We start from the raw sequence: 25,544 nt of genomic DNA, 5'->3' as shown, positions 1-25,544 counted from the left end.
TTAGGACCCTTTTAAATCATTTCCCCTTTCCCCTCTCTCCTTAAACCTATGCTCACTAGTTTTGGACTCCCCTACCTTAGGGAAAAGATCTTGGCTATTCACTCTGTCCATGCCCTTCATGACTTTATAAACTTCTATAAGGTCACCCCTCAGCCTTTGACACTCCAGGGAAAATAGCCCTGCCGTATTCAGCCTCTCCCTACAGATCAAATTCTCCTACCCTGGCAACATCCTTAGCTTGGCAATGTCTGAGAAACAGTCATTTAACTTCTGAAATTAACAATTGTTTTGACTCTTAAACCTTTAAAATCCACACATACATGGCTCATGTATGCAGCAATTATTTATATCAAAACCCGAATAAAGTCAGTTCACTGATCATGATAAAATTACGGTGAAAGACCATAAAAATGTTTATTTGTCACAGGATGGCGTCAAGGGATTGAAATGCTAATTATTATTGTTTGGTTTGACTTCCAAACCATATATGCTCTTCGATTTTAAATTTGAATGCTTAGTCCAAAAGAAGTCTTGTGGCAGTGTCCTGTTTATGGATCAATTTATTCTTTCCCTTCAGACCGTGTACCAGAATTACCAAAGGATCACGATTCAGGAAAGTCCAGGCAAGGTTGCAGCCGGAAGGCTACCTCGCTCAAAAGATGCAATCCTTCTTGCAGATCTGGTGGACAGCTGTAAACCGGGTGATGAAATTGTAAGTTGTGACTGAATATATATGGGACTTTTCTTCCCCAGTCCACGCCGCTTTGTACATCAGTTGCATTGCACATTTTCTGACTGTGTAAAGTATCTTCTGCTTTTTGCCAACTTTGTAGCATTCATTTTATACAAGGGTTTTCTAAGTTCATTTTAGGTAAACTGAGATCCTGGTGTACCTGTGTTCACTGCCAAATAATTTTATCTAAACTGTCAGATCAGCAGTTTAACTGATCTAGGCCTTGTTAGTATTGTTAGTAGTTTTGTGGATGTGCACAAAAATGAAAGAATTAGATGGAATAATCAATAGTACGGTGCTGAAATTCAGTAAAGCATCAATAGATGCATTAGCCAATTAGAGTGTTCGCTGTGAAATGTATTTTTTTGATTAGGGGGATGAAACCCTACTTGTTGATGGGGATGGCGTGGTTGGTGGTGGGGGAAGAGTAAAGGTTTTTCTTTAGCAAGGATGGAATTGGGTACATAGGAGTAGCCCCCTAGAAAGCTGTTCGGAAAGACAAGGACTGATTATGTTAACTCTTTCCCCATCCGGATATCTCCAAATACACTTTAGATTTGGTAAATATTTAGTTTGACCATTCTAAAACAGTATAATTTTTTGTTTTTATTTTTCTGCCACCTAATGGGTTATTGATTTGTATTCTTGTCTTGTTTGTTATTGCAGGAACTTACTGGCATATATCATAATAACTATGATGGTTCACTGAATACTGCCAATGGATTTCCAGTCTTTGCTACAGTGATCATGGCAAATCACATCACAAAAAAGGACAATAAAGTGGCAGTTGGCGAGCTTACAGATGAAGATATTAAGGCAATCGTTGGTCTTTCTAAAGATGAACGTATTGGAGAGAGGGTGGGTATCTTGAGACAGTGAAGCTTAAGAAGCAATTAAAGTTGACTCATGGGTGCAAAATAGAAAAGCCCAAAGTAAACCTCTTCCTTTGTGCATATCTGTTTGTGTACACACATACATTCCATATGTTTATATTCTTAGAGCATTGTGTCCAGGAGTCAAAGGCAATGCAAGTCAAAAACAGTTGTTTCCTAAGAGGTATTAATTATCTTTCCCTGAGACCCATGAAAAAAATGTTCTGTTTATGCCAAACTGGGCATGTTCAAGGAACAAACATCTCTCTTAGACAGGTGCCCAGGACATTTGGATATATTTGATGTGATGGAATTTGTAGGAGTTGGATGACTGTTTTGTTTTCCAGTGTGGTCCCAACAGCATGTTCAATTCCTATACCAGTTGATGCTACCATGAAAGACTCCACTCACCTGAGGCATGATGACCATCCACAGGAGTCGCAAAATAGTTCCATTCCACCTTTCTCGCCCCAACTGAAACGTACAAAAGCCTTGTGCTGCATGTAAAATTAAATTTGTCAATGTAGCAACTAAGTAAATTGGGCTGCAGCAGCATTTGCATGATGCATAAAAAGACGATGATTGTGACAGTTCAACATAATCATGAGATTGTTACATTTGTGGTCGAGCAGCAGTACTCATGGAATGTCTTTGAAATAATTCACACTTGAAAAGTTTATGAAAAAATGTTAAAGTTGATTTTGTTTTTATTTCTTTTGTATGCACTGTGTGAAGAGGATTCTTATCCCATCAATATTGATGGAGTGTACAATGTTTTTACACCACTGGAGTCTACCAGAAGGACTTTGATAGTATTTGAGAGGATTAAACTGTCTAAACATTCTGTTATAACTGATTTGATGATTGGGCGAGTCGATTGTAACATCTGTTTCACCTCACTCCTAGATATTTGCTAGCATTGCACCTTCTATATATGGTCATGAGGACATAAAAAGGGGTCTTGCATTGGCTCTGTTTGGAGGTGAACCAAAAAACCCAGGTAGGATTATGTCTTGAGAAATAAGCCGTACCTATTAGCATTGCCCATGCCTTCAACAGCCAGTTTGTTATTGTATTTTTTAAACTCTTCAGTGTTTTTTGTAAAACGTTATTTTAAGGTTTTGCTTAATTCTCCAATCTTCTAAAACACAACTGTAGTGTCACCTAATTACTATGGTTTGATACACTGCATAATCTGCATTTTTAACCCCCTTCTGTGTTATATGTAATTTTTATCATTAACCATGCTCTTTCATCCTTTTTCTTCCCTTAAAAGTTCTGTGGCATTATTTTTGTATGCACGTTCATCATCAGAACTACATACATTTCATTTGAAATATGAGTAGAAGGGCTGTTGTGCTGCAGAGAATTTTTAAAAATAAAATGTAACCCAGAAGAAACTGGATTTGATACTTTTAGTAGACTAGCTGACACCAGATATCTTTTGAGTTGAATAAAAAGAAAGTGTCTAGCAACAGCTTTCAGATTGGTGAAGTGATTGTTTGTCACAACTGAGAGGAGAGAAAACAACGTGCATGAGATCTGCAAAAGCCTGCAAAAAATGCTAGATCTCTTTTTTTCTTTCTCTCTCTCTCTCTCTCTCTCTCTCTCTCTCTCTCTCTCTCTCTCTCTCTCTCTCTCTCTCTCTCTCTTCTCTCTCTCTCAAAAAAATCACTGAAAAGTCTCTGTAAAGGTAAACATTTGTAACTCCAGTCAACACTTGGATTCAAGTGAATTACCAAATTGAGGATTGGTGTAGTCAACACATGATATCATCACAACAACCAAAAGAACCGAGTTAACATTATGAAGGTCTTCGATTTTCCCTTATTTCTACTTAATTCTTACGGATTTTAAGCAATACTTTTCTTCCTGGTTGTTTGGATTTCAGGTGGGAAGCACAAAGTCCGTGGAGACATCAATGTTCTCTTATGCGGTGACCCAGGCACAGCCAAATCACAGTTCCTGAAGTATGCTGAGAAGGTCTCCAGTCGAGCAGTTTTCACCACTGGTCAAGGTGCTTCTGCCGTTGGTCTAACTGCCTATGTGCAGAGGAACCCAGTGAGCAGGGAATGGACTTTGGAGGCTGGTGCTCTGGTGTTAGCAGATAGGGGTGTCTGTCTTATAGATGAGTTTGACAAGGTAAGAAAAACTGCATTTGAAATATTTTAGTTTCTCCTTTTTCAGCCTGTGCCACCACCCAGCTCCTTTCCACTTGTAGAGGGTAGTTTTTTGCCAAGTGTGTTGTTGAGCTCCCAGTTACCATCTTTGCAGTTTTCTTTTACGTTTTGAAGTAGTAATCCACTCCTAAACTTAACCTGATCTTCACTTGTTACTTGCCCAAGTTCATAATTAGTGCTTGTTATTGGACCATAATAATGACACCATCATAAATTGAGAATTTGAATTCTGGTTGAAAACACATCTGAAATGAAAAGGCCAAGACAGTAAAGCTACTAGCTTGTTGCATAAAGCTAATTGGTTCACTAAATCTTATCTGGGAGGAAAACATGATCAGAGCGCAAGCAGCCTCTAGATCCAGTCTGACATCAGTTTAGTTGACTCAGCTGTACTGCATCTTGGTTCAGTGGTTAGCACTACTGTCCCACAGCACCAGGCACACTGGTTCTATTCTACGCTTGGGTGAGTGTGTGGAATTTGCACATTCTCCCTGTGTGTGCATGGGTTTCCTCCGATTTCGTCCCACAGTCCAAAAATGTGTAGGTTGGATGAATTGGCCATGCTGAATTGCCCCTGGTTTGCCAGCCAGGTGGATTTGCCATGGGAAATGCAAGGTTAGAGAGATAGGGTGTGAGGGATGCTCTTCAGAGATTCAATGTGAACTCAATGGCTAAATGGCTGCTTTCACACTGTAGGGATTCTGTGATTCTACGCATTGCGTTCCGTGTTTTGTAGCAACACATTCTGTTGCATCAGAACTTGTTTCATACACAATGTTACCTTCTTAAAACCGAGCTGGAAGTTTTTGTTGCAAACGTTTCGTCCCCTGGCTAGGCGACATCATCAGTGCTTGAGAGCCTCCTGCGAAGCGCTTCTTTGATGTTTCCTCCGGTGTTTATAGTGGTCTGTCCCTGCCGCTTCCGGTTGTCAGTTTCAGCTGTCCGCTGTAGTGGTTGGTATATTAGGTCCAGGTCGATGTGTTTGTTGATGGAGTTTGTGGATGAATGCCATGCCTCTAGGAATTCCCTACCAGAGGCAGTTATGCAAAGATTAGAACAAACAGTCCTACCACAAATTCAACCCAAACTCTGGATCAGATATGTCGATGACACGTTTGTAATCATTGAAAACACGGAAATAGAAAAAACACACCGGATCATCAACGCCACACTCACAGGAATCCGATTCACAAGAGTAGAAGAAAAGGATAGCCAACTCCCATTCCTAGACGTGATGGTACAGAGAACACCGAACGGAGAATTCACTACAAGGGGATACAGGAAAGCCACACACACAGACCAAGTCCTAAACTATGAAAGTAACCACCCCAACACATACAAACGAAGCTGCATCAGGACACTATTCAAAAGGGCCACAACACACTGCAGTACACCAGAACTGCAAAAAGAGGAAGAAGAACACCTATACAAGGTATTCGCCAAAAACGGATACCCGCGCAACTTCATCAACAGATGCCTAAGAGAAAGACCACGGAACGAGGACATACCACAACCAAAAGGACTAGCCACACTACCATCCATCAGGAGCATCTCAGAACTGACAGCCAGACTACTGCGACCCCTAGGACTCATAACGGCACACAAACCAACAGCCACACTCAGACAACAACTCACCAGAACGAAGGACCCGATACCCAACATGAGCAAAACTAATGTAGTGTACAAAATACCATGCAAGGACTGCACAAAACACTATATAGGACAAACAGGAAGACAGCTAATGATCCGCATCCACGAACATCAACTAGCCACGAAACGACACGACACGACCAGCTATCCTTAGTAGCCACACACGCAGACAACAAGCAACATGAATTCGACTGGGGCAACACCACTATCATAGGGCAAGCCAGACAGAGAACAGCCAGGGAATTCCTAGAGGCATGGCATTCATCCACAAACTCCATCAACAAACACATCGACCTGGACCCAATATACCAACCACTACAGCAGACAGCTGAAACTGACAACCGGAAGCGGCAGGGACAGACCACTATAAACACTGGAGGAAACATCAAAGAAGCGCTTCGCAGGAGGCTCTCAGGCACTGATGATGTCGCCTAGCCAGGGGACGAAACGTTTGCAACAAAAACTTCCAGCTCGGCAAACAGAACCACAACAATGAGCACCCGAGCTACAAATCTTCGCACAAACTTTGAACCTTCTTAAAAGGTGACCAGGTGTTGTCCATAAATACCTTTCCTGAGAATTGAAGGGGGAGAAATTAGCATGTCGTTTACACCTGGGAAGTAATTGAAGGCAGTTGTGTTGTGGTAACTGGACTAGGAATCTAGAGCCCCAGGTAAACGTTCTGGGGTCATGGGTTTGAATCCCACCATGATGGAATTTGAATTCAATAAAATTCTGTAATTAAAAATAGCTTCCTTAATGGCAACATGCTAGCATTGCATTGCCATTTTATTTTGCATGGTGAAACATTTGGCCACTGTCCTTTAGGAAGGAAATCTGCCTTACTGGTCTGGCCTACATGTGACTCTAGGCTTTGAGCAATTCAACTGACTCCTGACTTTTTTGAGAAACTAAGGATGCGTAATAAATCTTGACCCTGCCAGCAGTATCCACATCACGTGATAGAATGAAGAAAAATCAAGAAAGAGGCTCCTATACTTGTAACTGTAGCTATTCCTCCCCTTCACCCATCTCCATCCTTGCACAGAGAATGTAGTCATACAGCATGGAAATAGGCCCTTCAGCCCAACCTATTCATGCCAGCCAGCTTGCCTAAACTGAATTAGTCCTACTTGCCACTATTTGGCCCATATCCCTCTAAACCTTTCCTATATGTGTATCTGTCGATATGTGTTTTCAATGTTGTAATTGTACACGATTCAATCACTTTCTCTGACAGCTTGTTCCATACACTCACCAAGCTCTGCATGAAAAGTGCCCCTCCGCTTCCTTTGAAACCTTGCTCCTCTCACCTTAAAAGAAATGCTTCCTAGTTTATAACTCCCCTATCCCAGGGAAAAGGCCTTTTGCTGTTCACCTTGTGTATGCCCCTCATGATTTTATAAACCTCTACAAGATCACCCTTCAACATGCCACATTCGAGTGAATAAAGTCTCAGCTGATCCATTCCTGGTGAACGGCTTATGATCGAAAAGACAACTCTCCTGCTCCTCAGATGGAGCCTGACTGCCTGCGCTTTTCCAGCACCACACTTTCTGACTCTGATCTCCAGCATCTGCAATCCTCACTTTCTCCCTATTATTCTCCCACAGCCACATCACATTGTACAGACTGAGAATCAAACCAGCTTCCTGTAGACACTCTTTTTAAAAAATTTACTTAAACAATAGATTGCATTTATATGGTGTCTTTCATGACTCCTGAACTTCCCAGTGTTTTATAGGCATTTAAGTAATCTTGAAATGTAATAACATAACAGGCTGCCAATTTCCTGCTTGTGAGAGTTCGCGGAGTAATTATAATAATAAGAAATTATTTTGGTGGTGCTGATGGAAGAATAAACATGTGTCATGACACTGCTTTTTAACTTTCAGATGAATGAACAAGACAGGACCAGTATTCATGAGGCTATGGAACAGCAGAGCATTTCCATCTCTAAGGCTGGTATTGTGACTTCTCTGCAGGCCAGATGCACAATAATTGCTGCTGCCAATCCCATAGGTAAAAATAAATCAATCAACACTTCCAAATAGTAGATTGTATTGCAGAATCTAGGACCCAAACTGGCTTCAGGTTGCACTGATCAGCATGTATTGTTGATCAGTGAGAATTGGAGGAAAATCTACAAAAACATTGAGATATGCAGTGCACAAGAACTTTTATCCTTGTAGCATATTTCACAAACACAGGATATCCTTGGGCGCTTTACTGTCCATGCAACATTTGAACACCTTTTAATATAACTGAGTGGCTTGCTCAGTATATCAGAGAGCACTTGAGCATGAAAAGACATTTGGTTGGCCTGAGGTTTTCATTATACCTTGTTGAAGGATTGATGACTGATTAGTCAGCAACTCCATTTTTGTGATAAGTATCTATGAGCATGATGCTAGTTGAAGTAGAAGGATGTGTTTGATCTAATAAGTGCCTCTATATTTCCAGTTTTTGGAAAGCATTCACCAAAAACAAATCCACCTTATTCGAATTAATTACAACTGACTTGTACAGATTGATTTTGTTTTTTTTTCAATGAGCAATGGTTCTGGTCTCCTCGAGGAATAGTGTACTCATTAGCCCCAGATATAGAGAAGCTAAATCTACCTTTGCAATTGAAATGATAGCTAATCCATTGTCTTTAATTGATGAAATTTGACCAATATCTCATCTGTAGTGTTGAATTTATTTTGTGGGCATTACTGGCAAGACCAGCATTGTTGCCTGGACCTGATTGCCCAAAGGGCAGTTGAGTGTCACTGACATTGCTGTGGGGTTTGGAGTCATGCATAAGTGACCAGGTAAGGGCGACAGGTTGTCTTACCTGAAGATAATCAGTGAAAGAGAGAGTGTTTACTATAAGACCTGCATTTTTCCAAACTTGTTTACTGAATTTAACTTTCACCATCTGCCATGATGGGATTTGAATCCAAGTTCTGAGAACATTTAACTTGGGGTTCTGGATTGCTAAAAATGTGTTGCTGGAACAGCGCAGCAGGTCAGGCAGCATCCAGGGAACAGGAGAATCGACGTTTCGGGCACAAGCCCTTCTTCAGGATTGCTAGTCCAGTGATATTACCACTACACCACAGCCTACCTGTAATATTTAATAATTTCGTACAAGGCAAACTTTTTAAAACTGCTGATGGCTCAGTGGGTAGTACTTGCCTCTTCTTAAGTGTGAAGACTGAAGTCACAATCTTCAGACTTAAGCATCGATTTTAGCCTCTGAGATGAATCCGTAAACCACCGCTTGGTCTGCATGCCCTTAAACGCAAATGATTCCCAAAAGACTACTTCAAAGAGGAGCAGGGAAAGACTACTCTTAATCCAAGATGATATCCATCTCACAATCACTTTTATATGAAAATGTCTGGGCATTTATCTCTCTCTAATGTTTTTGTGAGTTAGCTATTGCTAAATTTTCTTCAGTATTTTCTACATTGTGGTTGTGACGACACTGAAAAGTGCTGAATTGGCTGTGAAGTACTATAGGATATTCTATAATACTACTCAAAATAAAAACTTCATTTAAGGCAGTGTTCTACAGGTTCAGTTATTGCCTGAAGCAATGCAAGTCTAGTCTTGAATTCAAATTCTGTGGGTTCAAGTCTTACATCGTGCTGAAAGGCTAAGGTGTTCTTGGAAATGAAGATCAAGACCATGTTTGGTTGGGGTTAGGTTTCTTTGTATTATTCATTATAGAGTAGGAAGTATGCCTAGTGATTTAGCCACCATTTCCCCTTTATTAGATAACTCAAATTTGGTTATTTATCGACTTGAGAAGATTTGTAGCTCAAGTTGATGATATGACTGTAAATTAGCTCGCTGAGCTTGAAGGTTTGTTTTCAGACGTTTTGTCACCACACTAGGTAACATAATCAGTGAGAGTCTCCGGTGAAGCACTGCAGGTATGTCCCACCTCTTTATTTATAGGTCTTGGTTTCTTAAGGTGGGTGATGTAATTTCCGGTTTTCTTTTCAAGGGAAGTTAGATAGGATCTAAGTCTATGTGTTTATTGATGGAGTTCTGGTTAGAATGCCATGCGTGTGTGTGTCTTTGTTTCGCCTGTCCTAGGATGTGTGTGTAGTCCCGGTCAAAGTGATGTCCTTCTTTGTCTGTATGTAGGGAAACTAGTGATAGTAGGTCATGTCTTTTGGTGGCCAATTGGTGTTCATGTATCCTGGTGGCATGATTCCTGCTAGTCTGTCCGAAGTGGGTTTTTTTCAGTTCTTGCATGGTATCTTGTTGTTTATGTTGCTGCTCATAGAATGTTTCTGAACATTCAATTGATGCTTACAATATAATCTCTGCAAGTCTTATCAGAGTGAGCTGTTACTGTTTAGGGACCTTTTTTTAAAAAAAAATGTTTGGCATTGAGTGTCAACAAATGGGATGCTTAGCAAAATTTACTGATTTAGGTGTTGAAAAATGATGGGTTTGTTTAGCTTTTTATTATATCCCAAGTTAATAAAAAGGAAATCTCAAATTTCAAAATTCTGAATTAAAAATAGACACTGGAAAAATACAGCTGGTCTATTGTATCTCTAAAGATAAAAAGACTGGAGAAATCATGATTCTTTTAGAGTGCATTTTAACTGTTTCAGTTGGAGCAAAATCCCTCTCTTGTCCAGTACAAGGTTTGTTCTAGTTATTGAATATACAAAAAGACTTGGAATTTCTGTAGCACCTTATCAAATGTCAAATTTAGGAAAATCCATTGCTGTCATGAATTTCATGCACTCTAACTCTGCAAGGAAAGATTCTACGTGATGAATGATCTACATTTTTGTGGGTGGGAGGTTAGGAAAAAGTCTTGGCCAGGACCCGAGTGTGAAGGTAAAGCTTATCTTCTGAATGCCATTGAATAACTTTTATAGTTTAATTGAAAAATTAAAGCAAGCTACAGGTTTTCAGTACTGGGAACATTGACACACAGAATTTGACATTCTTGTATTAGTGCTTTAGATCCTGTGTTGGAATGGGCACAAATGTTCCAAGCTGCTCTTTATCATGTTTGGTATGTGATGAGATCATTTGACAGGGCTGAGTCATTAAATATATTCCATGCTGAGATAGACAATTTTTTAATCAGTCAGGGAATCTGAGGCTATCGGGATCAGGTAGGAAAGTGGAGTTGAGGATTGTCAGATTAGCCATGATCTCATTAAATGGTGGAGTAGACTTGATGGGCTGAACGATTATTTTGCCGTTGCATGTTACGGTCTTATCGATGAATAGTGAAATAACATTTCAGGATCATCTGAGAGACTATGTTTAAAGTTTTTAATGTACCTTTGCTCTGTTCAGGTGGCCGGTATGATCCTTCTTTGACCTTTGCGGAAAATGTGGATCTATCAGAGCCTATTGTGTCCAGATTTGACATTCTTTGTGTTGTTAGAGACACCATTGACCCTGTTCAGGTATGATTTAAATTTGGTCCTCATTCACATATATTTTTGATATAAATGTCATATTACACCACCTACTTAGAGCCAAATAAATTGGCTATGCCCATTACTGAGATAACTGGATAAGTGGTGCTGGAAGAGCACAGCAGTCCAGGCAGCATCCAAAGGAGCAGTAAAATCACTACTCCTCGGATGCTGCCTGAACTGCTGTGCTCTTCCAGCACCACTAATTCAGAATCTGGTTTCCAGCGTCTGCAGTCATTGTTTTTACCATTATTGAGATAATGTGATTTAAAATTGTCCCAGGTTACTGTGTTGGACCTTGAGTTTCTTTTCAATCAGTGGTAAGAAATAAGAACGGAAGGAGACCATTTGGCCCCTTAAGTCTGCTCTGCCATTCAATAGGATCATGGCTGAGCTGACATTTCTCACTTTCCTGCCCTTTCCCCGTGGCAAGGCGTTCCAAAGGCACTCAACCCTCCCTTTGAAAAGAAATTCTTCCTCATCTCAGACTTAAATGGGCACTCTTACTCTGAATCTCTGCCCTTTGGTCCTAGATTGTCACATGAGGGGAAACAGCCCCTTAGCATTTACCCTGGCAAGCCCCTTAAGAATTCTATGTTTCAATGAACTCCCCTCTCATTCTGCTAAACTTCAGAAGGTAGAGTCCCAACCTCTTCAGCCTTTGCTCATTAGGCATCATCCTAATGAGACTTCTCTGAGCTATCTGCAATGAATTGAAATCTTTATTTAAATAATGGAACCAAAATTGCTCTCAGTACTCCAGATGTGGTCTCACCAGTACTTTATACAGTTTCAGTAAGGCATCCAACCTACTTGAAATAAGGGCCACCATTCCATGGGTTTTAAATTAAGTTATTGGTAGAAAGGCAAGAAGGAAATTGAGAATTTCTTCACCCAGGTGATTGATGGTGGGAACCTGGGATTCACTTTCTGAAAGGATTTTAGAATTAGGATCCCTACTGTGTGGAAACAGGCCATTCGGCCCAACAAGTCCACACCAACCCTCTGAAGAGCATCCCACCCAGACCCATTCCCCTACATTTACCCCTGACTTGTGTACCTAACCTATATATCCCTGAGCGCTATGGTCAATTTAGCACAGCCAATTCACCTAACCTGCACATCTTGTGAGAGGAAACCAGAGCACCTGGAGGCAACCCATGCAGACATGGGGAGAATGTGGACAGTCACCCAAAGCAGGAATCGAACCTGGGTCCCTGCCGCTGTGAGGCAACAGTGCTAACCACTGAGCCAACGTGCTGCCCCATTGAGGGTGATGAGGGAGAAACCCTCAGAACTTTATTTTTCATATGCAATATGCACTCATGGTGCGCTTATTCAGAGAGCTGCAGACCGAGAGCTAACAACTGGATTCGGCTGGATATATTTTATCAGATACAAGAATGGTCTGAATGGTTTCCCGTGTTGTAAATTTTCAACTAATTGTAAATCTAGTGTCATGTACTACTGGGACACTGTGCCATCCTTCCTTATCCCCGATTATTTTGAGAATTTTTAATGCTACATATCACCGAATGACAGCTGTAAATATTCACCATCTGTCTTGTACAGGATGAATTACTGGCTCGCTTTGTTGTGGCCAGTCATATCAAAAACCACCCAAGCAATAAAGACTGTATGAATGGAGATGCAGAAGAAGCTTACTTGCCAAACACATATGGGGTGGATCCCATTCCACAGGAACTGCTGAAAAAATACATAATCTATGGCAAAGAGAAAGTTCATCCCAAATTGAACCAGATGGACCAGGACAAAGTGGCCAAGATGTACAGTGACCTCCGTAAAGAGTCGATGGTAAGAAAGCTATTAGTTTTCCACTCTGACCCTCACTTGTGCTTGTTTGAAGATTTCTTCATAGTTCCTTTATCATCTCAGTAGCTATTTGAACAGAGTCAACGTGCTGCTTTCTTTCTTTGCTTTCCTGCTGTTTGTATATCCGCAAATTTAGACACCCTTTTTCGGGCTCTCTGTATTGATTTTACATCTTCAAGATATCAAGGTCCTGTATTCTGAGCCCCCATACCATTGCTTCCTCTTAATAATTCTGAAGAGAAACTGGGACTATAGAGAATTGTTATTATAAAGCAATTTTCTTTGCTTCTCTATTCACATGTGTGACTTTGTTTTTGAAAACTCAGTAACAATGAAATTTAGCATTTCAATCATTGTTTTAAAATTTTCTGAATATGTTAATAAAATGTAATACCTTTTTCTTTCAATTTCTAGTTTTACATCATAGAATGCTTCCAGTTCAGGTGGCGACCCTTCAGATTTTGGTATCCATGGTAGTCCTCTGTGAAAGTAACTCCATCCTAGTCCACTTGGATTTTTGAAAATCCTCTCTCATCAAATTATGATTCCATTCTCTTTCAAAGCTGCACTTGAACTGGCTCCACCACACACCTGAGCAGTGCAATCCAATTTCTAGCCACTCAATGCATAAATAGGAAATCCACCTCCTGATGTTGTTGTGTTTCAAGATACTATACCAGAGCATCAAGAATCCCAAAAACTGTTCAACGAGCAAGAAATTATTTTCAGTCAGTTTGAAATAGGCAAAACGCTGTCTGATATTAAGCACATAGAGCCTGTTACATTGTAGAGTGGTTAAGGTAAATCGCATAGAGGCATTAAAAGAAGTAGATAAGGAGAACACAATTGAATGTGGTGATGGGTTTAAATGAAGTACACTGGGAGCGCACTGTGTGAACCACAAATGCCTCTCTGGCCTGATTCTGTGCTGTGTAAATATTAATGTATATAATTTAGTGTACACATTGAACAAAGTAGTGAACTGCCACCTACTTTAAAATCTGAATGACAACTCTTCAGTTTTATATCTAATTTGATACCTCCTAATTCCATATGGTTCACCTGTGCATTAACATTGGAATCTTTGAGACTGTGCACTTATATCTGTAACCCTCACACAAAGAACTCTCTTAAGCTTTGTTGAACATCGCTTTCTCTTGGTAATCCACGTTAACTGATTGTAATTTATTTAAATGGAGTTGGTTAGCTTGGTTGGCTGAATGACTAGTTTGCAATGCAGAATGATACCAACAGTGTGGTTTCATTCCTGCTCCAGTTGAGATCGTTTTCACCCTCTTCCATTCCTTGAGGTGTAGTGACCCTTAGATTAAACCACCCACCAGATATTTGTTTCTAAGAGCAGCCCTCTGGGTGCAACTATGGCAATTTACTATTCTAGCTAAGTAATTATTTCACTTCAAAGTTCCTCAAATATACTTCATAATAGCTGCTAAACAAATGCTGTTGGCGAGGTAACAAATAAGACTCAGTTAGGACAGGGAGTCTGTTTGCTGTAGCAAGACTTTAGCTGAAAAATGTGTTGCTGGAAAAGCGCAACAGGTCAGGCAGCATCAAAGGAGTAGGAGAATCGACATTTCGGGCATAAGCCCTTCTTCAGGAATCCTGGAGAAGGGCTTATGCCCGAAATGTCAATTCTCCTGCTGCTTTGATGCTGCCTGACCTGCTGCACTTTTCCAGCAACACATTTTCCAGCTCTGATCTCCAGCATCTGCTGTCCTCACTTTCTCGTAGCAAGGCTTTAGACACGATCCCACATTGCCGACTTGTCATGAAAGTAAAAACCTGTGGGGTTCAAGGCACAGGGCAAGTTGAATCTGAAATTAAAATTGAAGACAGGAAGCAAAAAATAATTGTCATCACTGACTTAAACACATTTGCATGGTTCTGCAGGTTTCTATAAAAGGTGTCTTGCTATTTGTAGTATATATCAATGGTCTAGATGTAAACATAGAAGCATTATTAGGAGGCTTGCAGATGATAAATAAGTTGTGTGTGGTTGATGAGAAGAAAACTTTGGACTAAATAGAACCATGGACAAGTCAGGTGAATGGAAAAGTGAGGCAAATACAATTCAGTCTGATGAAAAGTGATATAATGCTTTTGAGGAAAGTCAACTAAACTGACAAGTCAAGTTCTGTGGGAGGGTGACTGGACCTGAAACGTTAAGTCTGATTTCCCTTCATAGATGCTGCCAGACCTGCTGATCTTTTCCAGCAATTTCTGTTTTTATGTGTAACAAGGCAAGGAAACGTACAATACATGGTAGGAACCTGACGTGTAGAGAAATGTCCACACATTCCTGAAGGTGACTGGACAGGAAGAAAGGTCAGTTGAGAAGTCACGTGGGACACTTATTAGCTGAGATATAAGAATGGGGACATTACGCTGGAAATCTATGAAGTAATCCAACTAGTCCGTGAAGGTGTTTGAGGATGTTGATTGGAGTGGAAAACATCAGTTATGAAGCAAAGTTAGATACATGAAGATTTTCTTTGGATCAGAGGCTGAGTGGAGAACTTGTATGAGGGGTGAGAATCAGAGCAGCAGGTCAGAACGTAAGGAGAAGGTAGAGTCTTTTGGAATGTGCAAACTGGGCAAGTTTAGTGAACAAGGCGGACTGTTAAAAAGTGTATTGAGTGTATTAAGACGGCTCACTGGTTAGCCTCATAGCGTCAGGGACCTGGGTTTGAATCCACCCTGAGGCGACTGCGTGGAGTTTGTACAATCTCCCGTTGTCTGTGTGGATATCCTCTGGGTGCTCTGGTTTTCTCTCACAGTCCAAGGATGTGCATTTTATTTGGATTGGTCATGCTAAATTGCCCATAGTATCTAGGAATGTGTAGGCTAGGTGAATTAGCCGTGGGAAATGCAGGGGTAGGAGGGTGGTTCTGGGTGGGATGTTGTTCAGAGGGGTGGTGTGGAGTCAATGGGCTGAATGTCCTGCTCCTATATCAAGAGTAAGCCAGGAGGAAGAAATAATAAAAAATGCTGAAGGAAAGATTTAGACAGTTCAGCCAAAATTAGAGCTCTTTATACAAATACACTGAGTCTAAGGAACGAAGTAAATAAACTGCAGGCATAGTTTCAAATTAGAAACTGTGATCTAGTAGCCATTATGGAGACATGGCTGTGGGATGGTCAGGGCCGGAGACTAAACCCAGCAGGTTATAAGGTTTACAAGAAGGCTGGAACAAACTGCAGAGAGGGTGGAAACTGATTGGAAACAATCACATCTGTGCTGAGGGAGGATGTAATGAGGAGGCAAGCACTCTCGAGTCCTATGGGCTGAACTGAGGAACTGTAAATGAGACCTCATGTTAAGGTTGTACAGGACCTTGGACAGGCCACTTTTGAAGTACTGTGTATAGTTCTGGTTGTCCTACGATAGGAAAGATATTACTAAATTGCAGAGAGTTAAGAAAAGATTCACCAGGATGTTGCCAGGGCTGGAAGGTTTGAGTTATAGGGAGAGGCAGATTAGCTGGGAATTTTTTTCACTGGAGCGTGGGAGGTTAAGGGGTAACCTTATAGAAGTTTATAAAATGCTGAGCAGCATAGATAGGGTGAATAGCAATGGTGTTTTCCCTAGGGTAGAGAAGTTCAAAATGCAACAGAAGCAACTAACTTGGTGAGGATGAAGTCATGTCAATTTTTCCCTCTTGTTGGTTCCTTTATCGCTTGCTGCAGCCTAAGTATAGCATCTGTGCCCTTTCGGACTGAGCTACTTTTGGTGTTGGGCACAGAAATCCTTCACCCAAAGTACATTCTATGCCTTTGCTACCTTCCAAGCTTGCTACAAGTTTTATTCAATGTGTAGGACTTGTTGTTCCTCAGATGAAGAGGGATGCTAGATATTAATCAGCAAGAAGGCTCCCTCCCATGTTTAATCTGATGCTTCAGATTAATGTGAGACTTTGTGGTGGGGTTCAGAGTCAATGATGGGTACTCCCAACTGTGTATCATTACACCATCCCTTTCAATGGATCTATTGGTAGGAAAGGGTTTATGATGGTATTGGTTTGAGGCATTCTGTACGGCATGATTCCATGAATATGACTAAGTCAGGCTTCTGCTTCCTGAGTCTGTGGGGCAGATCTCCCAATCGTGGTACAAACCTCCAGATATTGATAAGTTGGAGCAGCAGAGCTGTGTTGTTTGCCAATACCATTTTCATTGCCTAAACTGATGTGGTACAAATTGAGTGGCTTGCTAGGCCTTTCAGAAGACAGTTAAGGGACAACTGCATTGCTGAGAGTCTGGACTCACATGGCTAGACCAGATCAGGATGGCAGATTTCCTTCTCGAAAGGCCATTGAACCAGACGGGTTTTTTACATCAATTGAACATGATTAGGTGATTGCCATTAGACCAGCTTTAAATACCAGATTTTTTTTAAAAATCGACCTCTAATTTTGACCATCTGCCGTGGTGAGATTCAAACCCATACCTCCAGCCTAGGCCCCTGGATTATTAGTCCTAGCCCTAAGTACTACATTGCCACTTGATAAATGTACAATAAGTTGGAGACTGAACTCCGCCTTTCCAAAAACAAAATCTGTACTGAGGTTTAAGCATTCTCTTAATGTGGCCAGTTTCATACAGGTTTACAGAAAGTACCCTTTCTCTCGTACAGGCTACTGGCAGTATTCCTATCACAGTGCGACACATTGAATCCATGATTCGTATGGCTGAGGCACACGCTCGCATTCACCTCCGAGATTATGTGATGGAGGATGATGTCAACATGGCCATTCGGGTCATGCTGGAAAGCTTTATCGACACACAGAAGTTCAGTGTAATGAGGAGCATGAGGAAGGTGAGCCTGTGGGAGACTTGTTTCATTGCTTTTTTGTTACTCCTACTGTTGTGTGGTAAAATGGAAAATGGCTGTAGTTTTGAGCACTAATTGAAAAGTGTGAAACGCTTCATTTTACTAGTGATTAGATTTTCTTATCAATAAAATACATGGATATGGGTTACTCTTTTTCCCCCTTGTTATTTGTAATCTGATTATGTCAAGTCAAACTGTCTTGATCTTTCTTCAGTACCGGGGTATAAATAAAAGAATGCTCCCAGCTCTGTAAGGCTGACTGGAAATTTTAACCCTGTTCTTTTCAATCCTCTGACAAAGAATCCTGGACATGATTACTCCAGAAAGTTTAAGATCATATCAGATACATGAAGGAATAGTGTGACATAAATGTTTCTTCTTGTACTGCACAAAACAAAAGTATAATAGGAAAAAGGCAGGAAAGTGGTGTTGAGGATTACCAGATCAGCCATGATCTCATTGAACAACAGAACAGGCTGAAACTGAATGGCCTACTTCTGCTCTTACATCTTGTGTCTTTGTCTTAAATAGGGTTGGTAGGCCTATGATTGTAAGTGACGAATTCTTACCTAATTTTGCATGTTTAGAGTGCAGACCTTGTGGATCCTCTGGAGTCAAATACACATATGACACTGCTGCCCTTTTAACAAGGTTATTTTATCCTTGGGTGTTTTTTCTTCAGTGTGGTCATAAAGGCAGAGATACCAAAATGTCTGGGAAAGAGTCGAATTTAACAATGGCGGGGGGGGGAGTGGTCAGTTATGACAATAGACAATAGGTGCAGGAGTAGGCCATTCTGCCCTTCGATCCTGCATCACCATTCAATGTGATCGTGGCTGATCATCCTTAATCAGTATCCTGTTCCTGCCTTATCTCCATAACCCTTGATTCCACTATCCTTGAGAGCTCTATCCAACTCTTTCTTAAATGAATCCAGAGACTGGGCCTCCACTGCCCTCTGGGGCAGAGCATTCCACTCAGCCACCACTCTCTGGGTGAAGACGTTTCTCCTCATCTCTGTCCTAAATGGTCTACCCCGTATTTTTAAGCTGTGTCCTCTGGTTCGGCACTCACCCATCAGCGGAAACATGTTTCCTGCCTCCAGAATGTCCAATCCTTTAATAATCTTATATGTCTCAATCAGATCCCCTCTCAGCCTTCTAAACTCAAGGGTATACAAGCCCAGTCGCTCCAGTCTTTCAGCGTAAGGTAGTTCTGCCATTCCAGGAATTGACCTCGTGAACCTACGCTGCACTCCCTCAATAGCCAGAATGTCTTTCCTCAAATTTGGAGACCAGAACTACACACAGTACTCCAGGTGTGGTCTCACCAGGGCCCTGTACAGCTGCAGAAGAACCTCTTTGCTTCTATACTCAATCCCTCTTATTATGAAGGCCAGCATGCTATTAGCCTTCTTCACTACCTGCTGTACCTGCATGCTTACCTTCATTGACTGATGTACAAGAACACCCAGATCTCTCTCTCCTGCCCCTTTACCTAAATTGATTCCATTTAGGTAGTAATCTGCCTTCCTGTTCTTGCCACCAAAGTGGATAACCATACATTTATCCACATTAAATTGCATCTGCCATGCATCTGACTACTCACCTAACCTGTCCAGGTCACCCTGTAATCTCCTAACATCCTCCTCACATTTCACCCTGCCACCCAGCTTAGTATCATCAGCAAATTTGCTAATGTTATTACTAATACCATCTTCTATATCATTAATATATATTGTAAAAAGCACTGATCCCTGCAGTACCCCACTGGTCACTACCTGCCATTCCAAAATGGAGCAGTTTATCACTACTCTGTTGGTTGGCTGACAGGAAACATTCAATCCAAGTTAGTACTTTGCTCCCAATACCATGCACCCTAATTTTGCTCACTGACCTCCTATGTTGGACTTTATCAAAAGCTTTCTGAAAGTCCAGGTACACTACATCTACTGGATCTCCCTCATCCATCTTCAGAGTTACATCCTCAAAAAATTCAAGAAGATTAGTCAAGCATGATTTCCCCTTCTAAATCCATGCTGACTCTGACCTATCCTGTTACTACTATCCAGATGTGTCGTAATTTAATTCTTTATAATAGACTTCAGCATCTTTCCCACCACTGAGGTCAGACTAACTGGTCTATAATTTCCTGCTTTCTCTCTCCCACCTTTCTTAAAGTGGTACAACTTTAGCCGCCCTCCAATCCGCAGGAACTGATCCCGAATCTATCGAACTCTGGAAAATAATCACCAATGCATTCACGATTTCTCGAGCCACCTCCTTCAGTACCCTGGGATGTAGACCATCCGGCCCTGGGGACTTATCAACCTTCAGACCTAACAGTCTCTCCAACACCAAATCCTGGCAAATATAAATTCCCTTCAGTTCAGGTCCTTCAGCCATGTTACCTCAGGGAGATTGCTTGTGTCTTCCCCAGTGAACACAGATCTGAAGTACCAATTCAATTCTTCTGCTATTTCTTTGTTCCCCATAATATATTCCCCTGTTTCTGTCTTCAAGGACCCAATTTTAGTCTTAACCATTTTTTTTCCCTTTCACATACCTAAAAAAGCTTTTACTATCCTCCTTTATATTTTTGGCCAGTTTACCTTCATACCTCATTTTTTTTCTCTGCGTATTTCCTTCTTAGTAATCCTCTGTTGTTCATTAAAAGCTACCCAGTCCTCCGTTTTCCCACTTATCTTTGCTATGTTATACTTTTTCTCTTTTAACTTTATATGTTTCTTAACTTCCCTCGTCAGCCACGGCCACCCCTGCCTCCTCCTAGGACCTTTCTTCCTTTTTGGAATGAACTAATCCTGCATCTTCTGCATTATACACAGAAATATCTGCCATTGTGCCTCCACTGTCATCCCTGCTAAGGTATTGCACCATTGAACTTTGGCCAGCTCCTCCCTCGTAGCTCCATAGTTCCCTTTATTCAACTGAAATATTGTCACTTCCAATTGTACCCTCTCCCTCTCAAATTGCAGATTGAAGCTTATTGTATTATGGTCACTACTTCCCAATGGCTCCTTTACTTCGAGGTCCCTGACCAATTCTGGTTCGTTGCACAATACCAGATCCAAAAATGCCTTCTCCCTGGTAGGCTCAAGCACCAGCTGTTCTAAGAATCCATCTCGGAGGCACTCCACAAAGTCTTTTTTGAGGCCCACATGTTGAAATCCCCCATAACAACTGTAGTAACATCTTTGCGACAGGCCAATTTCAGCTCCTGATTCAACTTGCATCCGACATCCAGACTACTGTTTAGGGGCCTATAGATAACTCCCAAGAGGGTCTTTTTACCCTTAGCATTTCTCAGCTCTATCCATACTGACTCTACATCCCCTTGATTCTAAGTCTCCCCCCCCCCCCCCCCCCCCCCCCCGCACAAGGGACTGAATATCATCCCTTACCAACATGGTCACCCTACCCCCTCTGCCCGTCAGTTCATCCTTACGATAGCACGTGTAGCCTTGAATATTCATTTCCCAGGCCCTGTCCACTTGAAGCCACGTCTCAGTTATCCCCACAAAATCGTATGCCAATTTCCAAAAGAGCCTCAAGCTCATCCATCTTATTTCTAATGCTTCGTGCATTGATTATATAGTATTTTTAATTTGTTACTGCCCTCACCCTTCCCATCAACTCCTATTTCACTCAATCTTACAGCATGGTCCCTTTTTGAGTTTTCTGCTTCATTGATACAGTTGTTTTCTTGACTTCCCTTGTTCTAACTTTCCCTTCAATTTCCTTCTTAAACATCCAGTTCTCCCAGTTTAAGTTTTTTCTAGTTCTTTTAGTTGTAGCAGAGAAGTTTCTGATAGCAGTCACAGAAGCTGCTACAGTGAAAAAGATTCCATGCTTCTTGACTGGTTTCTGTCTCTGAAATCTCTCCTGTCTGTAAGAACCAGTGTTAGAATTTACCTTTTGTCAGGGGGTGTTTATGAGATATTATGGGAATTAAAGCAGCTCCTTAGTCAAGTTGCTATGTCAAGTCAGTTGAGTTTCCAAATAGTTAAGTCATTCGAAATTCCATTTTCTTTTGTTTCAACCATAGTGTTTAAATAAATTCTGTTTTGCTTAAAGCCGAGTGGTTTGACCAGTTGCGTCACACCGAGAATACCTACCTCACATCTGCCTTTAAAATAAGAAAAAGTTAGGATCTAGAATACCTTCTTATAATGTTTTGAGGGAGTCTGGCCTAGTCTGTAACACATGTGATTTAATCTATGCCAGTATGCCATTGTTGCACAATTGTGCCACACTGCAATGTTAAAGTGAGTGTGCCAGTGGTAGTCTAGTTTGATTTTAAAGTTTTGCCTGCAGTTGCAGACGTTTTCAGTTGGCATCAGCTGGCTCATGAATTTCTTGTTCCCCTAGAGAAATATTTCTTTTGCTTCCAATTTTGAATTTTTTAAATAAATTAAATAGACAAATGTCTATTTTCTGCTGAACCCATCTGCCTAAAGAAATCTAAGTAACAGTACTTATGCAACTATGATTCACTGATCCTGTAATTAATGGTATCTCATGGGGATATTTGTTTGCATTGTTGGGTATACACGTTATAAAAGCTGGATTCAAACTATCCAAATTCATTACACATGAGGATCTATTAGGGAATTCTCTTATGTTGGGCAGGATTAAAATGGATGCTGAAGCAAAAGGCTTTCCTGTTGTTCAAATTTCATTTTGGTTTTTAAAAACTGAACTCATGGGATTTGTTAGAGAAAAACAATTATTTCTAACCACTGCAATTATGTTTTCTTGCTTTTTCTTCACCCATACCCCTCAGACATTTTCAAGGTACTTGACATTCAAGCGAGACAATAATGAGCTACTGCTGTTCGTTCTGAAGCAGTTAGTGGCGGAACAGGCTACCTACCAACGTAATAGATATGGGGCACAACAGGACACCATTGAAATCCCAGAAAAAGATTTGGTGGAAAAGGTAAAGAAAAATATATTTGGTAGTTCTGGTTAATGGTGAAATCTGTGGTCTCGTCAATTTTATTACAACTGAGCACTTCAAGATCACTTTTAAGATCTGTTCTAATTTACTGAAAATAAACAATGCAGGGCAGCAATTTTTTCTGTATTCTTTCACTGGATATAGGTGTTGTTGGCAAAGCCAACATTTATTGCCCATGTCCTGAACTGAATGGCTTGTTCAGACCATTTAGAGGGCAGTTGTGAGTTGACTGCACTTCTGTGGGTCAGTCACACGTAGGCTACACCAGGTAAGGATGACAGATTTCAGTTCCGAATAGACATTTGTGAACCACTTTTGGGTTTCTACAATAATCAACCATTGTTGTCGTAGTCACCATTACTGAGACTAGCTTTCAATTCCAAACTAAAAGTATTTAAATACCACCAGCTATATGGTAGGATTTGAAACTGTCCACAGAACACCCCACCACCTCCCCTAACTCTCCTGTTGTTCTGTAGATGCATGCTGTGCCCTGTGTATTTCAAACAAAGAAGCTCCAGTTTCACTTGGTAATTTGGGAAAGGCTGTCCTTGAGTAAGGAGGAAAGGGGGATAAAATTAACTCTGGTATCTTAGTATTCTATAGTAGTAAGTGGATGCACAATTGGATATATCCCCTATCGGCAAGTAACTTGTTAACACTGAAAAGGCATGCAAACCTTGGGACCGATTAAAGGAAGGTGTGACTAATGTCACTGTACCTGTGAAACCAAATCATAGTGTGAGTATGTCATCTGAAAAGTTGAAATGGTCTGAACAAGGGAGGTTAAAGGGACAGTTGCATGCACCTGTTCTCTCAACAATGTACACAAAGGATAAGATTATGTGGGACCAGTTTTTGGGCTTTGACGTAGAACAGTTCTACTTAAAATAATTAGATTCTGTCCTCTTCCTTTGAGTTTTAGAACCAAATTTAGATGTTGCTACCAATTCTGTATGTAAGATAATAATGGACAGGAAAGAAAACTCTCTGGTCCATTAGCTTGCCCAACACAATTGTGGTACGTGTAACCACCTCACTCAAAAACCATATCATCTCTCTGGGCATGTGAGAAGGCAGATTTTAAAATTGCAAGCCAGTTTTGGGGAGTGGAGGGAAATTCTCCCTGCTGTATTCCCATTGGCATTGGAGACAGTCCACAGATGGTTCATTAGACTGATACCACATATGGACGGTCAGTCTTATGAGGAAAGGCTGAAAAGTGCTCTGGTTTCCTACCACAGTCCAAAGAGGTGCAGGTTAGATAGATTGGCTATGTCAAATTGTCCATAGTGTCCAGGGATGTGCAGGCTATGTGGATTAGCCATACGAAGTGCAGGGTTGTAGAGATAGGGCGGAGTGCTCTTTGTAGGATTGGTGTGGACTCAATGGGCCAAATGGCCTGCGCCCACACTAGATATTCTGAGCATTTTAAGGAACTGAAAATAGAGCAATTTCTGGATTATAATTGGCAGGTGTTATTTTAATGACTGAAGCCAGTTATATTTTGGTTACACGGGATTCCAAGATTTTGTGCCTCTTCAGGAAATTTGTTTTTTAGTTGTTCTGTCCCCACCTGTCTGTGAAAGCCTAACTGACAGGTGTAAATGCAGTGAGAGGTTAGCTGGTATAATTGTGGGCAAGACAACAATAACAGTATATGGGAGCCTTTAAAATGGTAGCCTAAGTTATTTCTTCTTGTTCCAAGATCCAGTTATCACTTGATGTAAAATTTTGTGGTGTACGCATTTGCTTGTGATAAACTTTATCGAATTCTATTGTTTAGTCACTATTAGTTTTTTTGTTTAATAAAACTATTGAGGGGTTTCTGTTTTGCACTGATTTACTTGTGTTTAAGGTTCTGCTTCTTTTCCTAGGCTCGGCAAATCAATATTCACAACATGACTTCATTCTATGAAAGTGATCTCTTCAAAATTAACAAATTCACTCACGACATGCGAAGGAAATTAATTGTACAGCAATTCTAATTAGTTTTAAAGAAGAGAAGAGAAGAAATCTATGTGGAGGCTGGCTTAATACAAAAACTGACATCATGTCCCTGGCATGGATGAGCATTTTTAGATGATTGCAATGTTGAAGTGCGTACTTGGTTTTGGATGAATTAAGCTGAAGTCTTGGTGACTCATGAAAGACTTGCAGTACTTGAGCACTTTCTGATCCAGTTGCATTTTGATTGTCTGCATCGGATTTGTTTCTCCACTTGGCTGTCAACTTTACCAATTAATGTCTGTATAGAACTTGTGCATTTTTATAATGAAGTAGTATCTTTTTGTAATGAAATTGTCACACTTCCTTTCTGAAGCTATTATATTTCGCATAATTACTGGCCCCAATTGTGCTGTTTTCTGTGTATAAGTAAAACTAGGTGTACATTCTCCAACTTGTGTTTCTGCAATGATCAATGAAGATGTTTCCAAAATCTTGTTTCATTTCAAACCATGACAAAAAAAGGGAGGAAACCCATGCAGGCACGGGGAGAAAGTGTAAACTCCACGCAGATGGTCACGCAAGGGTGGAATATTCCTTTTAAAGGCCCTATTGCTGGCAACTGAGCGTTTGGTTTCCTAAATGCTGCAATTCCCTCCCCAAAACACTGGCTTTATTTGTTCCCTTTGAGATGCTCCTGTGAAGCCTGTTGAGATTTACTAAGTAAAGGCATTATATAAATGCAAGTTGGTTGATGGCCAGTGGTGCTTCTTGAGATAGTGCTGTTGTTGGTAGTATTTCAAGCTGCATCATTGCAATGAGATCAGCAAGGTAAAACTGTAGTCAATGCAAGTAAACCTGAACCCACAGTCTTAACCTTGGGCTATATTGGCTATGTGCCTTTTCTGCACTGTTATTGATTTTCTGCTCCAATTAATTGGAGTGTGAGAGCCCGATACATAAAGCAATCTGTGCAATTAGCATTGTGCTTGGCCCAATGTAATCTGGTGCATAATTTACTACTTTTATTTTTTGAAAGAGAAGCTA

The 25,544-nt window shown here is 40.8% G+C and overlaps 1 protein-coding gene across 2 annotated transcripts in view; it reads left to right on the top strand.

The window, feature by feature from the left end:
* The window catches only part of mcm2 (minichromosome maintenance complex component 2), a 44,117-nt gene extending 19,127 nt beyond the window's left edge, over nucleotides 1–24,990 (top strand). For both annotated transcript variants that reach the window (XM_043707602.2, XM_087994063.1), the window contains 10 exons: nucleotides 578–712; nucleotides 1,400–1,591; nucleotides 2,512–2,605; nucleotides 3,497–3,747; nucleotides 7,331–7,457; nucleotides 10,761–10,873; nucleotides 12,458–12,700; nucleotides 17,373–17,555; nucleotides 22,374–22,529; nucleotides 24,428–24,990. In XM_043707602.2, the coding sequence (XP_043563537.1) occupies nucleotides 578–712; nucleotides 1,400–1,591; nucleotides 2,512–2,605; nucleotides 3,497–3,747; nucleotides 7,331–7,457; nucleotides 10,761–10,873; nucleotides 12,458–12,700; nucleotides 17,373–17,555; nucleotides 22,374–22,529; nucleotides 24,428–24,538 (1,605 nt within the window). In that variant the 3' untranslated portion in view covers nucleotides 24,539–24,990. The remainder of the gene's footprint in view (nucleotides 1–577; nucleotides 713–1,399; nucleotides 1,592–2,511; nucleotides 2,606–3,496; nucleotides 3,748–7,330; nucleotides 7,458–10,760; nucleotides 10,874–12,457; nucleotides 12,701–17,372; nucleotides 17,556–22,373; nucleotides 22,530–24,427) is intronic.
* The last annotated feature ends 554 nt before the right edge of the window (nucleotides 24,991–25,544 follow it).

This window comes from Chiloscyllium plagiosum, unplaced genomic scaffold (assembly GCF_037043375.1).
Source record: "Chiloscyllium plagiosum isolate Xiang-an unplaced genomic scaffold, Cpla_swu_hap1 HiC_scaffold_14, whole genome shotgun sequence".
Classification (NCBI taxonomy): Eukaryota; Metazoa; Chordata; class Chondrichthyes; order Orectolobiformes; family Hemiscylliidae; genus Chiloscyllium; species Chiloscyllium plagiosum.
Note: the sequence above shows the minus strand (reverse complement) of the source record. Positions and strands in the feature narration are given on the sequence as shown.